This window comes from Bombina bombina, chromosome 2, assembly GCF_027579735.1.
Source record: "Bombina bombina isolate aBomBom1 chromosome 2, aBomBom1.pri, whole genome shotgun sequence".
NCBI lineage: Eukaryota > Metazoa > Chordata > Amphibia > Anura > Bombinatoridae > Bombina > Bombina bombina.
The window spans coordinates 935,796,645-935,813,586 of record NC_069500.1 but is presented as its reverse complement, the minus strand read 5'-3'; the positions used below and the strand labels follow the sequence as shown (position 1 = coordinate 935,813,586).

General features: G+C 41.6%; 1 protein-coding gene across 5 annotated transcripts in view; it reads right to left on the bottom strand.

Annotated features, from left to right (window-relative positions):
* Positions 1 to 16,942, bottom strand: part of WDFY3 (WD repeat and FYVE domain containing 3) — an 840,855-nt gene that overhangs the window by 507,580 nt on the left and 316,333 nt on the right. For all 5 annotated transcript variants that reach the window (XM_053703393.1, XM_053703396.1, XM_053703395.1 and 2 more), the window contains exon 5: positions 11,476 to 11,585. In XM_053703393.1, coding sequence (XP_053559368.1) covers positions 11,476 to 11,585 — 110 coding nt within the window. The remainder of the gene's footprint in view (positions 1 to 11,475; positions 11,586 to 16,942) is intronic.

Below are 16,942 nucleotides of genomic sequence, written 5' to 3'. Positions count from 1 at the left end.
ATTATCTAATTTGCTTCATTCTTTAGATATCCTTTGTTAAAGAAATAGCAATGCACATTGGTGAGCCAATCCCACGAGGCATCTATGTGCAGCAACCAATCAGCATCCACTGAGCCTATCTAGATATGCTTTTTAGCAAAGTATATAAAGAGAATGAAGCAAATTAGATAATAAAAGTAAATTAGAAAGTTGTTTAAAATCACATGCTCTTTTTAAATCACGAAAGAAAAAATTTGGGTTTCATGTCCCTTTAACTTTTCTTGCTTTTCTAATGTGCTGGTCATCATTTTCAAAACATTTATAGATATTTAGGGAATAAGCCTCTAGTAACTTAAGCTCATATGAATTCTTTACTCATTTAAATCCTTATCTATAATAGACAGTTAGCTAGCAGATTTTTTAAAATATGTTTACATAGCTGCCCAAAAGATGATGCTTGGCAATACAATTTCAATCCTAAAGTATATTGGACTAACTTGTTAATGTATTATATTCTAGTGGATCCTAACCTTACTCCAAGAATATCCTTTAGACTCAATAAAGATATTTACACCATATCTTATGGCAAATCTTTCTAGTGACAGGCTTACGAGCCTGAATCATGGTCTCAATGACCGACTCAGAAAATCCACCCTTAGCTAAAATCAAGCGTTCAATCTCCAAGCAGTTAGCTTCAGAGAAACTAAGTTTGGATCACGGAAGGGTCACTGAAGAAAAAAGGAAATTTATGCTTACCTGATAAATGTGTTTATTTTACGATATAACGAGTCCACGGATTTCATCCTTACTTGTGGGATATCGCCTCCTGGTCAGCAGGAGGCGGCAAAGAGCTCCACAGCAGAGCTGCATAAATAGCTCCTCCCTTCCCCCCCAACCCAGTCATTCGATCGAATTTAGGAAGAGAAAGGAAAAGCCAAGGACCAGAGGCGACTGAAGTTTAACAAAAAATAACATAAAAATCTGTCTTAGAAAAATGACAGGGAGGGCCGTGGACTCGTCATATTGTAAAATAAACAAATTTATCAGGTAAGCATAAATTTCCTTTTCTTTTATAAGATATGACGAGTCCACGGATTTCATCCTTACTTGTGGGATACAATACCAAAGCTATAGGACACGGATGAAAGGGAGGGACAAGACATGAACCTAAACGGAAGGCACCACTGCTTGAAGAACCTTTCTCCCAAAAACAACCTCGGAAGAGGCAAAAGTATCAAATTTGTGAAATTTGGAAAAAGTGTGAAGAGACAACCAAGTTGCAGCCTTGCAAATCTGTTCAACAGAAGCATCGTTTTTAAATGCCCATGAGGAAGCCACAGCCCTAGTAGAATGAGCTGTAATTCTTTCAGGAGGCTGCTGTCCAGCAGTTTCATATGCAAAACGGATGATACTCTTCAGCCAAAAAGAAAGAGAGGTAGCCGTAGCTTTCTGACCCCTACGTTTCCCAGAGAACACAACAAATAATGAAGAAGATTGACGGAAATCTTTATTCGCCTGCATTAAAACTTCAGGGCACGGACCACTTCCAAGTTATGTAACAGATGCTCCTTCTTAGAAGAAGGATCAGGACATAATGAAGGAACAATAATTTCCTGATTAATATTCTTGCTGGAAACAACCTTAGGAAGAAAACCAGGTTTGGTACGTAACACCACTTTATCAGAATGGAAAATAAGATAAGGAGAATCACATTGTAATGCCGAAAGCTCAGAAACTCTGCGAGCAGAAGAAATAGCAACCAAAAATAAAAATTTCAAAAATAATAACAATATCTATGGAATGCATAGGTTCAAACAGAACCCCTTGAAGAACTTTCAGAACTAAATTCAAACTCTAAGGAGGAGCAATTGGTCTAAACACAGGCCGGATTCTAGTCAGGGCCTGACAAAAAGATTGAACATCTGGAACATCTGCCAGACGCTTGTGTAGCAAAATAGACAAAACAGAAATCTGTCCCTTTAAGGAACTTGCTGACAACCCTTTCTCCAATCCTTCTTGGAGAAAAGATAAAATTCTTGGAATCCTAACCCTACTCCATAAGTAGCCCTTGGATTCACACCAATAAAGATATTTACGCTATATCTTATGGTAAATGTTTCTAGTAACAGGCTTGCGCGCCTGAATCAAGGTATCAATGACCGACTCGGAGAACCCTCGCTTAGATAAAATCAAGCGTTCAATCTCCAAGCAGTCAGCTGCAGAGAAATTAGATTCGGATGATGGAAGGGTCCTTGAATGAGAAGGTCCTGCCTCAGTGGAAGCTTCCACGGCGGCAGAGAGGACATGTCCACCAGATCGGCATACCAAGTCCTGCGAGGCCACGCAGGAGCGATTAGAATCACCAAAGCTTTTTCCTGTTTGATCCGTGCAATCACCCTGGGAAGGAGAGCAAACTGAGGAAACGCATAAGCTAGGTTGAACGACCAAGGCACTGCCAAGGCATCTATCAGGTCGGCCTGAGGATCCCTGGACCTGGATCCGTATCTTGGAAGCTTGGCATTCTGACTAGACGTCATCAGATCCAAATCCGGTCTGCCCCACCTGAGAATCAGGGTGGCAAAGACCTCCGGATGGAGTTCGCATTCCCCCGGATGAAATGTTTGTCTGCTCAAAAAATCCGCCTCCCAGTTGTCCACTCCTGGGATGTAGATTGCTGACAGATAACAAGTGAGTCTCCGCCCACCAAATTATCTTGGATACTTCTGTCATCGCTAAGGAACTCCTTGTTCCTCCCTGATGATTGATGTAAGCCACAGTTGTGATGTTGTTCGAATGAAACCGGATGAATTTGTCCGACGCCAACTGAGGCCAAGCCTGAAGAGCATTGAATATTGCCCTCATCTCCAGAATATTGATTGGAAGTAGAGACGCCGACCGAGTCCACACACCCTGAGCCTTCAGGGAATTCCAGACTGCACCCCATCCTAGCAGACTGGCGTCTGTTGTCACAATCACCCATGAGGGTCTGCGGAAGCATGTCCCTTGGGACAGATGATCCAGCGACAACCACCAAAGAAGAGAGTCTCTTGCCTCCTGATCCAGAGCTATCTGAGGAGACAAATCTGCATAATCTCCATTCCACTGTCTGAGCATGCTCAGTTGATGTCCATTGCCACCACCATCTATCCAATTACCTCCATGCACTGAGCCACTGTTGGCCGAGGATTGGCTTGAAGGGCTTGGCATGTATTCAGAATCTTTAACTTTCTGACTTCCGTCAGGAAGATTTTCATGGATGTAGAGTCTATTGGAGTTCCCAGGAAAGGAACCCTTGTCTGCGGGATTAGTGAACTCTTTTCTAGATTCACCTTCCACCCGTGAGTCCTTAGAAAGCACAGAACCATGTTGGTATGAGACTTTGTCAGTTGATAAGACGACGCCTGAATCAGAATATCTTCCAGATAAGGCGCCACTGCAATGCCCCGTGGTCTGAGAACCGCTAGCAAAGACCCCAGAGCCTTTGTGAAGATCCTGGGTGCCGTGGCCAGCCCGAAAGGAAGAGCCACAAACTGAAAATGTTTGTCCAGGAAGGCAAACCTTAGGAATTGGTGATGATCTTTGAGGATAGGAATATGAAGATATGCATCCTTTAAGTACACGGTAGTCATATATTGACCCTCCTGGATCAATGGAAGAATTGTCCGAATAGTCTCCATCTTGAAGGATGGAACTCTGAGAAACTTGTTTAGACTCTTGAGATCTAAAATGGGTTGGAATGTTCCCTCTTTTTTGGGAACCACGAAAAGATTTGAGTAAAACCCCTGCCCCTGTATTGGTATGGGGCAAATTACTCCCATGGTGGAGAGGTCTTCTACACAGCGTAAGAACGCCTCTCTCTTTATCTGGTCTACAGACAATTGTGAAAGAAAAAACCTTCCCCTTGGGAAGGAATATTTGAACTCCAACTGATACCCCTGACACACGATTTCTAGTGTCTAAGGATCCTGAACGTCTCTTATCCAAGCCTGGACAAAGAGAGAAAGTCTGCCCCCTACTAGATCCGCTCCCGGATCGGGGGCCGCCCCTTCATGCTGTCTTGGGAGCAGCAGCGGGCTTCTTGGGTTGTTTACCCTTCCAAGCCTGGATGGGTCTCCAGACAGACTTGGCTTGTGCAAAATTCCCTTCCTGTTTAGCGGAAGAGGGGACCCCCTTGAAATTTCGAAAGGAACGAAAATTACTCTGTCTACCCCTCTGCTTGGATGTTTTATCCTGAGGTAGGAGGTGACCCTTACCTCCCGTAATGTCAGAAATTATCTCTTTCAAGTCAGGCCCGAATAGGGTCTTTCCCTTGAAAGGAATAGCCAAACGTTTGGATTTAGAGGACACATCCGCAGACCAGGATTTTAACCATAAAGCTCTGCGCGCTAAAATGGAAAATCCTGCATTCTTAGCCGCCTATTTGGCGATCTGAAAGGCGGCATCCGTAACAAAAGAATTAGCCAGCTTAAGGGCCTTAATTCTATCCATTATTTCCTCCAAGGAAATCTCCGCCTTAAGAGACTCTTCTAAGGCGTCAAACCAAAAGACAGCCACAGTTGTGACTGGTACAATGCAGGCCGTCGGTTGTAATAGAAACCCTTGGTGAACAAATAGCTTTTTTAGAAGACCCTCCAACTTTTTATCCATAGGGTCTTTGAAAGCACAACTGTCCTCAATAGGGATAGTCGTACGCTTAGCCAGGGTAGAAATAGCTCCCTCCACCTTAGGGACCGTTTGCCAAGAATCCCGAACGGTGTCAGGTATAGGGTACATTTTCTTAAAAATAGGGGAAGGTGAGAACGGGATACCTGGTCTTTCCCATTTCCTAGTAATAATTTCCGAAATTCTCTTAGGAACTGGAAAAACGTCAGAATAAGATGGAACCTCTAAATACTTGTCCATCTTACACAATTTCTCTGGAGGGACCACAATGGAGTCACAGTCGTCCAGAGTCATCAGAACCTCCCGCAGTAACAGGCGAAGGTGTTCAAGCTTAAATCTGAAGGACAACACGTCCAAATCTGTCTGAGGTAAAGCACTACCTGAGTCAGACAGTTCCCCTTCAGACAGAGCCTCCCTACCCCCCCCCCCCCCCCTCAGAGCCCTGGGAGGGTACATCGGAGATCGCCATCAAAGCATCAGAAGTTGCATGGCCCACCTGGGTCTCTCTTCTACTACGTTTGCCCTGTAATACCGGCAACTTAGATAAAACTTCTGTAAGAGTGGATGACATAACTGCAGCCATATCCTGCAGAGTAAATGACGCAGACGCCGTGGAAGAACATGGCGTTACTTGCATGGGCGTTAAAGGCTGTGACGCTTTGGGAGAAAGTTGCGGCATACCCTGAGTCTCATCAGTCTGAGGACTTTCATTAGACATATCTTTATTAAAGAAAATTTTCTCTCTACACTCTAATGCCCTCTCAATACATGGAGGACAAAGCGTAACTGGGGGTTCCACAATGGCATCTAAAGACATAAGGCATGTACTTTGTTCAAGTTCATCCATGATAATAGAACAAACAAAGCAATCTTGGTCAATTCACAGATATATAATAAAAATAAAGTACTGTCTTTAAATAATAAAATCTGCTACTATGCGATAAGCAAATAAGTAGATTTATTAAGTATTGCCCCTGAGTTGTTATGCCTTTTACCAAAAAGAATAGTCACCTCGCCGCGGCTCCTACCTGCCCCCACTTGCTTTACGATCGTTTGAAAATATTGTACCACAAGCGAACTTAAGGCCCTTGAGAACCTGCTGCCATCCGGTGCATGAACAGAAGGGATACTGCGCAGCAAGCGCACGAACAGGAAGCCCCGCCTTCGTTGCGCAACATAACTCCGCAGCTCCATGGCGTATATATCACACTGAACTGCCATTAACCGGAGCCTAAACAGTCTAATACATATGCCAAAATCTCCAGCGTCAGCCACCTCTAATGTTTTACACCTGCCACCATTAAACATAGAGTGCCCAATAACGTATACAGTGCAAAAACACCATCCATTCCCCAGCGCTTCTAGTTTATCCCTTCTAGAATGTCTGCAAGAAATAACAATGTGTTGGTTCTCGTTTTAACTAATGAGAATCTGCATATTGTGAAAGAGAAGCCTTTTAGCCCCTAATCTCTGATAGAGAACAAACAAAAAAAAGGCAAAGTACAGTCAATTACCTCCATGCTGAGGAACAGCAAGATAATTCACAGTGTCAAGAGGTCCTCTCTTCCTCCTGAGGTCCTGTGAAGATATCCCACAAGGATGAAATCCGTGGACTCGTCATATCTTGTAAAAGAAAGGTACTTCCTCAGCGGGAGTCTCCACGGAGGTAGAGACGACATTTCTACTAGAGATGCATACCAGATCCTGCAAGGCCCCGCAGGAGCTATAAGAATCACTAATGCTCTCTCCTGCTTGATCCGAGCGATGACTCGCAGAAGGAGAACGAACGGAGGAAAGAGATATGCCAACCTGAAGTTCCAAGGAACTGCCAGAGCATCTATCAGAAAGGCTCCTCGACCTCAATCCGTACTTTGAAAGCTTGGTGTTTTGACAAGACGCCATCAGATCCAATATTGGTAAACCCCATTTGGTTGTTAACCTGTTAACCTGTTAACTTCTGGATGTAGTTCCCACTCTCCGGGATGGAAAATCCACTTCCCAATTGTCCACTCCTGGAATGTGGATAGCAGATAGGAAGCAATTGTGATCCTCCGACCGCTTGATGATCCGTGCCACTTCTTTCATGGCTAAGGAACTCTGAGTTCCCCCTTGGTGGTTGATGTAGGCCACTGAGGTTATATTGTCCATCTGGAACCTGATAAACTGAGCTGAGGCCAAGCCATCAGGGCATTTAAGATCGCTCTCAAGTCAAGAATGTTTATGGGGAGAACAGATTCTTCCTGAGACCAAAGTCCCTGCACCTTCAACAAGTTCCAGACTGCACTCCACCTAACAGGCTGGCATTCATGGTCACGATCACCCAGGAGGGTTTCTGAAAACACGTCCCTTGGGACAGATTTTCTTGTGACAGCCACTACAGTAGGGAGTTATTTATTGATTGATCCAGAACTATTCTCTGAGATTGATCTGAATATTTCCTGTTCCACTGAGCAAGAATGCTTAGCTGCAGAGGCCTCAAATGGAACCAAGCAAACGGCACTATGTCCATGGATGCTACCATCAACCCAATTACCTCCATGCATTGGGCCACTGATGGTCGTGTCACCGACTGTAGAGACAGACAAGCAGGCAAAATCTTGGCTCTTCCTCCGTCAGAAAAATCCTCATAGCTAGAGAATCTATAATGGTTCCTATAAAGGTCACTCTTGTATACGGAACCAGAGAACTTTTCCCAGATAGATCTTCCAACCGTGGGAACGCCAAAAGCGTCTGTCTGAGATTCTGCTAGTTGAAAGGAGGGCGCCTGAATCAGAATGTCATCCAAATAAGGTGCCACTGCAATTCCTTGGGACCAAACTACTGTCAATAGAGTCCCCAGGACCTTTGAGAAAATCCTGAGAGCTGTAGCAAGGCCAAATGGAAGTGCCACAAATTGGAAAGGTTTGTCTAGATAAGCAAACCTCAGATATTTGTGATGATCCCTGTGAATGGGAACGTGTAGATACGCATCCTTCAGGTCTATGGTGGTCATGAATTGACCCTCCTGAATCAGGGGCAGGATGGGGCGGATTGTCTCCATCTTGAAGGACGGCACTCTGAGGAACTTGTTTAGCAGCTTTAGATCTAGAATGGGCCTGAAAGTTCCCTATTTTTTTGGAACCACAAACAGGTTTGAATAGAACCTGAGACCTTGTTCCTGACTTGGAACAGGCACTATCACTCCCAGAAGGGAAAGGTCCTGCACACAGTTCAAGAAGGCCTCTCTTTTTATCTGGTCTACAGATAATCTTGACAGGTGGAACCTGCCCCTGGGAGGAAAGGTTTTGAACTCTAACTTGTACTCCTGAGAGACAATGTCCACCGCCCACGGGTCTGGAACATCTCGCTTCCAAGCCTGCGCGAACTGAGAGAGAGAGAGAGAGAGAGTCTGCCCCCCACTTGATCTGATCCCGGGATCGGGGGCAACCCCTTCATGCCGACTTTGATTCAGATGAGGGTTTCTCTGATTGTTTTCCCTTGCTCCAGGACTACCCAGGCTTCCATGCGGGCTTGGATTGCTCCTGTTTGGTAGAAGCAGGGGAAGACTTACCTCCGAAATTACTAAAGGAACGAAAATTAGTCTTGCGCTCTTTCGATGTATTGCTCTTGTCTTGAGGCAGAAAAGAACCTTTACCACCAGTGATATCAGAGATAATTTCTGCCAAAGCGGTCCGAACAAGGTCTTTCCCATGTAAGGGATTGCCAAAAGCTTGGCCATTTGTGCCACACTGCGTGCTTGAACTTAGCTGTTTGCAGCATCCTCCTGGAATATGTTATTCTGTTTTAACCTTTGAAATAAATTTTGGATTTTAATTGTTGCCGGATCTCTTCGTTTTTTTCCACGTATACATTGCCAGCTTATCCGCTACATATTGTGTTGGCTTTGGTGGGTGTGGAGCAGATGTTTGGTTGCTATAGGAGGAGCGCCACTGCACGTCACCTTCTGAGAATGGGAGGGGCCGACTGATGCAAACAGGTCCATGAGGACGCCAGTCACACCGGAGAAGTCCCCGGAACACTCAGAGAGGCAGGTAAAGATTGCAGTGTTCGAGAGGAGACCCTACAGAATCCGGTAAGAAAGGCAATAGGGCGTGGTTCAGTTGAATACTATCCTGGAAAGTAGGCATGTTTGCACTCTAGCACCTTACACTTATATGTGGACTGCTTATATAATACTGTACTGCTTATATAATACCGCATAGCACCAGACACCATTATACAGACTTTATCTTCATCCTTAATATAGTGGTGATTAGGAGTTATTAGTCCTTTGTTTGGAACTTATGTCTTTATTTGAAAAGCAGCAATTAAGCTTAGGAGCCGAACCATTTTTGGTTCAGAAAATTCCATGCTCTATCTGAATCATGAAAGAAAAAAATTGGGGTTTATTATCTCTTTAACACACTAGATTCAGTTTTTGAATCCTAATGGGTGTGTCTAATTTTGTTTTGCCAAGGCAACTACCATTTGCCAGCAAAGATATACTGTAATACTGTATGCTTCAGCTAACTAATATCATGCCTGGCTGCACCCAGTAGCTTAGAAAATAAAATACATGTGAACAAAAATCAAGAGAAAAAATGGTTAAAGGCTGAAAACCAATTACACTTTTTCTTTAGGCTATTTCATACTTCTTTCCACCAGTTCCCATAGCAGTTACTTTTTATATAAAACATTCAAGAGAAGCAAGAGATAAATATGTGTTCCTTTTTTTTCTCTCTCTTTGTATTGCCAAACTCACAAGAAAATATATAAGAATAATAGCACAAATCTAATTCATTGGTTCACAAACATGTCTTAGCTTTAATGGTTCTTTCATTTACAATACTAAAAGCTGAAACTATTAAAATAAGTGAGGGCAAAAAAATCAACTACAAAGCACAAAAAAGAAAAGAAGAAATGACTGTAGCTAAATATCAAATTTTTTAAATGGTCATTAAAGGGACACTGTACCCAAATTTTTTCTTTTGTAATTCAGAAAGAGCATGCGATTTTAAGCAACTTTCTAATTTACTCCTATTATCAATTTTTCTTCGTTCATTTTTTGAAAAAGAAGGCATCTAAGCTTTTTTTTGGTTTCAGTACTCTGGACAGCACTTTTTTATTGGTGGATGAATTTATCCACCAATCAGCAAGGACAACCCAGGTTGTTCACCAAAAATGGGCCGGCATCTAAACTTACATTCTTGCATTTCAAATAAAGATACCAAGAGAATGAAGAAAATTTGATAATAGGAGTAAATTAGAAAGTTGCTTAAAATGTCATGCTCAATGTGAATCACGAAAGAAAATTTTTGGGTACAGTGTCCCTTTAAACAGGTTAGTTAATTGAGCACTTCTCTTTATTTAAATTCAAGATTTTTACATTTATAGTAATTTTAACCACACAGCCTGTATTTCCTGTGCTTTTCTAAAAATGTACTTATTTTTTCACAGGATTCCAAAAATGTAGGTCTGTACCAATACTACCAAATGTAATGAGCCAAGAAAATACACTTTTACCTAAATTGCTACTATCTAGTTAAAGTGACATTGTACACTAGATTTTTCTTTGCTCAAATGTTTTGTAAATCTATTTATATAGCCCATCTGGGAGTGTTTTTGTAACAATGTATAGTTAGTTTTGCTTACTTGTTAATAACATTGTGGTGATTTTCAGACTCCTAACCAAGCCCCAAAGTTTTACACATATACTGATGTCTACAGATTCCGGCGGCTCTTCATATACAGGGAAGGGGGGAGTGTCTGCTGTTCTCATTCCCCAGCCCCTTTCACTGGGTGTCCCAGAAAAGCCTCATCAACAGTGCTAAACTGGGAGCTTTAAAGTCATTTTTTAAAACGTTTTATACTGGATTTTTAGATCAATATCTGTGCATATTGTTCTTTATAATAGTGTGTATTACATGCAGTTATATGGAAATTGGTGTATACTGTCCCTTTAAAGGTAGTATATTGTGGAAAAACTTAAAGGGACAGTCTACACCAGAATTTTTATGGTTTTAAAAGATATATAATCCCTTTATTACCCATTCCCCAGTTTTGCATAACCAACACAGTTATAATAATATACTTTTAACCTCTGTGATTATCTTGTATCTAAGCCTCTGCAAACTGCCCCTTTTTTCAGTTCTTTTGACAGACTTGCAGTCTAGCCAATCAGTGCCTGCTCCCCGATAACTTCACATGCACGAGCAGTGTTATCTATATGAAATACGTGAACTAACACCCTCTAGTGGTGAAAAACTGTTAAAATGCAATCTGAAAAGAGATGGGCTTCAAGGTCTAAGAAATTAGCATATGAACCTCCTAGGTTAAGCTTTCAACTAAGAATACCAAAAGAACAAAGCAAAATTGGTGATAAAAGTAAATTGGAAAATTGTTTAACATTACATGCTCTATCTGAATCATGAAAGTTTATTTTGGCCTAGACTGCCCCTTTAAATTGAAACTAATACTGCAGTATCAGTTATTTACTTTTTCTAATGCTCACTGGCTTATACAGACAGCTCCCATGACTATGTTAGTGGAGGGAGATATACCTTGGCAAGCCATAGAAGAAAACATTGTTTAATTCAGAAAAAGAACATACAATAAAAGACCATTAAATACATTTTAAAATTCATAACCAACAACATTTGTAATAGAAAGACAACAGCACTTTCTTTGATTTTAAAATAAGCTGCAGATGGACAATTTTCAAAATGTTTCCATTTCCCTGCCCCCTGTATCATGTAAATCACAGTTCTTATGTTTACACTCGCACACGTTGAAAATCCCTTTAAGAGTCCCTTTAAGATAAGTGATTTATATACATAAAGCCATCTCTTCACTAACCTGTCCTGACGACGCTAACAGGTTGATCACCGTCAGTAGCATCCAACCACGACTGGTTTCTTCACTCTGGTTGATCTCCAGAAACTGAACAATCGCCCGACTAGCGGCCTCTGGGGAAAACAAAGAGAAAAAGGGAATAATTGAGAATACAATAAAAATCTACAAAAATGCACATAGTTACTATGAGATATTTCATATACTACTTTCTATACTAATTATTAGATGTGCACAGGCAAAGTAAATTGGTTTTGGATAAATAATTATCTCATTTTGACCAATATTAGTTAATGGGGTTGTGTTTAGTTCAGTCGAATTTTGAAAAAAAAATTTTGGTTAACGGAAGTAAATTAACTCCCTTATTTTCTATGGGGCCAGCAGAGGAGCAGCTGAACATCTTAAACTAAAGTTACAGTAGTAGCAAGTGCTACTGCTAAAAGCTAGCAGCAGCACCTGTGCATATTTTACTGTGTATTTAACACGTTTATCAGAGAGAAACATATGGTTGGTTACCTGTAAGCATGTCCCTTTAACTAGCCAAAACATATTAAAGAAACAAGATAATAGTTATAATAACATTTAGATTGAGTTACAATTCAATAAGTTAATAAGCTACATATAACAAACATTTACTCTCAGGCCTCTTGATGTTTAACTACCAGGTTAAATTTCACATGTAACAAACATTTTTGCCTTATAGCCCTTTGACCGTTCTAAACACTTGCAAAGATGAAATGTTCAGCATTTTGATTAAAACATTAACTATTATTACCCTTTTACTAAAAACTATTACTTACAGGGACAATATAACCTTAATTTTCCCCCTCTTTAATTTGTTCCCAAACAATCCATTTTACCTGCTGTATTGTATTAAAATTGTTTACAAATAGTGTGTTTACCTTTATATCTGCATTTAAAATAACTGATTTTGCTTGTGGTATCCCTACCTATACTGAAAGTTTCTATAATTAAGTATAGGCTATACAAAATCTGTGTAAGCATTACAAGCAGAATTAATAACACTCCCAGGGGGAGGTAGGAGAGATAAGAAATAAAATGTTATTTTTCAATCATTCTCTTTAAAGGGACAGTCTAGGCCAAAATAAAGTTTAATGATTCAGATAGAGCATGTAATTTTAAACAATTTTCCAATTTACTTTTATCACCAATTTTGCTTTGTTATCTTGGTATTCTTAGTTGAAAGCTTAACCTAGGAGGTTCATATGCTAATTTCTTAGACCTTGAAGCCCACCTCTTTCAGATTGCATTTTAACAGTTTTTCACCACTAGAGGGTGTTAGTTCACATATTTCATATAGATAACACTGTGCTCGTGCACGTGAAGTAATCTGGAAGCAGGCACTGATTGGCTAGACTGCAAGTCTGTCAAAAGAACTGAAAAAGGGGCAGTTTGCAGAGGCTTAGATACAAGATAATCACAGAGGTTAAAAGTATATTATTATAACTGTGTTGGATATGCAAAACTGGGAAATGGGTAATAAAGGGATTATCTATCTTTTAAAACAATAAACATTCTGGTGTAGACTGTCCCTTTAAGTATTGGATTGGGCTTTGGTATACAGACAGAGATAATATAAAAAAAGACATGTGTGTACAGAAAGTGATACAATAAGGAGATATTATTTCCATGGAAGCTCAACCCATTTTAATGGGCTGTGGTTTTAAAGAAAAACAGTAATTTCATATATAAAAATAAACCTAAAGTACCATTTTCTCATACATTTTATACCCTGCAACTGGTATAACAAGTTACTGGAAACACATTTTAAGGGGAAAACTATTTTGCAGTACACTGTCCCTTTAAAGAGACACTAAACAAATACATTTTATGTTCCTCCCTCTAATCATTGGTGCTGCCTTTATGAAACCTAGGTTACACTGTAGGTATTTGATGGAGAGGTGATGCACATATGCAAACACAACAGCACTGGAATGTAGTGACAGATAATATAAAATATCTAAACTACATCACAATATAAAACCTTCAATATGAGTAACAAAGATGCTCTTTTTAAATAAAAAAAAAATACATTTATATTACTGCTGCTTCAATAATAATCCTATTTCCTCACTCAGAATCTTAATTGATTTTAAGTACCCTTGAAAGACCAGAAAACAGAATTTATGCTTACCTGATAAATTACTTTCTCCAACGGTGTGTCCGGTCCACGGCGTCATCCTTACTTGTGGGAATATCTCTTCCCCAACAGGAAATGGCAAAGAGTCCCAGCAAAGCTGGCCATATAGTCCCTCCTAGGCTCCGCCCACCCCAGTCATTCGACCGTCGGACAGGAGGAAAAATATAGGAGAAACCATATGGTACCGTGGTGACTGTAGTTAGAGAAAATAATTCATCAGACCTGATTAAAAAACCAGGGCGGGCCGTGGACCGGACACACCGTTGGAGAAAGTAATTTATCAGGTAAGCATAAATTCTGTTTTCTCCAACATTGGTGTGTCCGGTCCACGGCGTCATCCTTACTTGTGGGAACCAATACCAAAGCTTTAGGACACGGATGAAGGGAGGGAGCAAATCTGGTTACCTAAACGGAAGGCACCACAGCTTGCAAAACCTTTCTCCCAAAAATAGCCTCCGAAGAAGCAAAAGTATCAAATTTGTAAAATTTGGCAAAAGTGTGCAGTGAAAACCAAGTCGCTGCCTTACATATCTGATCAACAGAAGCCTCGTTCTTGAAGGCCCATGTGGAAGCCACAGCCCTAGTGGAGTGAGCTGTGATTCTTTCAGGAGGCTGCCGTCCTGCAGTCTCGTAAGCCAATCGGATGATGCTTTTAAGCCAAAAGGAAAGAGAGGTAGAAGTCGCTTTTTGACCTCTCCTTTTACCAGAATAGACGACAAACAGAGAAGATGTTTGTCTGAAATCTTTTGTAGCTTCTAAATAGAATTTTAGAGCACGGACTACGTCCAAATTGTGTAACAAACGTTCCTTCTTTGAAACTGGATTCGGACACATAGAAGGTACAACTATCTCCTGGTTAATATTTTTGTTAGAAACAACCTTTGGAAGGAAACCAGGCTTAGTACCCAAAACCACCTTATCTGCATGGAACACCAGATAGGGCGGAGAACACTGCAGAGCAGATAACTCTGAAACTCTTCTAGCAGAAGAAATAGCAACCAAAAACAAAACTTTCCAAGCTAACAACTTAATATCTATGGAATGTAAAGGTTCAAACGGAACCCCTTGAAGAACTGAAAGAACTAGATTTAAACTCCAGGGAGGAGTCAAAGGTCTGTAAACAGGCTTGATCCTAACCAGAGCCTGAACAAAAGCTTGAACATCTGGCATAGCTGCCAGTCGTTTGTGTAGTAAGACAGATAAAGCAGAAATCTGTCCCTTTAGAGAACTCGCAGATAATCCTTTATCCAAACCTTCTTGCAGAAAGGAAAGAATCTTAGGAATTTTAACCTTATTCCAAGGGAATCCCTTGGATTCACACCAGCAGATATATCTTTTCCATATCTTATGGTAAATCTTTCTAGTTACCGGTTTTCTGGCCTGAACCAGAGTATCAATCACAAATCTGAAAACCAACGCTTTGATAGAATCAAGTGTTCAATCTCCAAGCCGTCAGCTGGAGGGAGACCAGATTTGGATGTTCGAATGGACCCTGAACAAGAAGGCCCTGTCTCAAAGGTAGCTTCCATGGTGGAACCGATGACATATTCACCAGGTCTGCATACCAAGTCCTGCGTGGCCACGCAGGAGCTATCAAGATCACCGAGACCCTCTCCTGTTTGATCCTGGCTACCAGCCTGGGAATGAGAGGAAACGGTGGGAACACATAAGCTAGGTTGAAGGTCCAAGGCGCTACTAGTGCATCCACTAGAGTCGCCTTGGGATCCCTGGATCTGGACCCGTAGCAAGGAACCTTGAAGTTCTGACGAGACGCCATCAGATCCATGTCTGGAATGCCCCATAATTGAGTCAACTGGGCAAAAATCTCTGGTTGGAGTTCCCACTCCCCCGGATGGAATGTCTGACGACTCAGATAATCCGCTTCCCAGTTTTCCACACCTGGGATGTGGATCGCAGATAGATGGCAGGAGTGATTCTCCGCCCATTGTATTATTTTGGTTACTTCTTTCATCACCAGGGAACTCCTTGTTCCCCCCTGATGATTGATATACGCAACAGTCGTCATGTTGTCTGATTGGAATCTTATGAATCTGGCCTTTGCAAGCTGAGGCCAAGCCCTGAGAGCATTGAATATCGCTCTTAGTTCCAGAATGTTTATCGGGAGAAGAGACTCTTCCCGAGACCACGGTCCCTGAGCTTTCAGGGATTCCCAGACCGCACCCCAGCCCACTAGACTGGCGTCGGTTGTGACAAACTCTGGTCTGCGGAAGCTCATTCCCTGGGATAGGTGGTCCAGGGATATCCACCAACGGAGTGAATCTCTGGTCTTCTGATCTACTTGAATCACTGGAGACAAATCTGTATAGTCCCCATTCCACTGTTTCAGCATGCACAGTTGTAATGGTCTTAGATGAATTCGCGCAAAAGGAACTATGTCCATTGCTGCAACCATCAACCCTACTACTTCCAAGCACTGAGCTATGGAAGGACGTGGAACAGAATGAAGAACTTGACAAGTGCTTAGAAGTTTTGACTTTCTGACATCTGTCAGAAAGATCCTCATTTCTAAGGAATCTATTATTGTTCCCAGGAAGGGAACTCTTGTTGATGGAGACAGAGAACTTTTTTCTATGTTCACCTTCCATCCGTGAGATCTGAGAAAGGCCAGAACGATGTCTGTATGAGCCTTTGCTTTTGAAAGGGACGACGCTTGTATTAGAATGTCGTCCAAGTATGGTACTACTGCAATGCCCCTCGGTCTTAGAACCGCTAGAAGGGACCCGAGTACCTTTGTGAAAATCCTTGGAGCAGTGGCTAATCCGAATGGGAGGGCCACAAACTGGTAATGTTTGTCCAGAAAGGCGAACCTTAGGAACTGATGATGTTCTTTGTGGATAGGAATATGTAGGTACGCATCCTTTAGATCCACGGAAGTCATAAATTGACCTTCCTGGATAGTGGGTAGAATCGTTCGAATGGTTTCCATTTTGAACGATGGTACCCTGAGAAATTTGTTTAGGATCTTTAAATCCAGAATTGGTCTGAGGTTCCCTCTTTTTTGGGAACTACGAACAGATTTGAGTAAAATCCCATTCCTTGTTCCTTCATTGGAACTGGGTGTATCACTCCCATCTTTAGCAGGTCTTCTACACAATGTAAGAACGCCTGTCTCTTTATTTGGTTTGAGGATAAGTGAGACATGTGGAACCTTCCCCTTGGGGGTAGTTCCTTGAATTTCAGAAGATAACCCTGAGAAACTATTTCTAGCGTCCAGGGATCCTGAACATCTCTTGCCCAAGCCTGAGCAAAGAGAGAGAGTCTGCCCCCCACTAGATCCGGTCCCGGATCGGG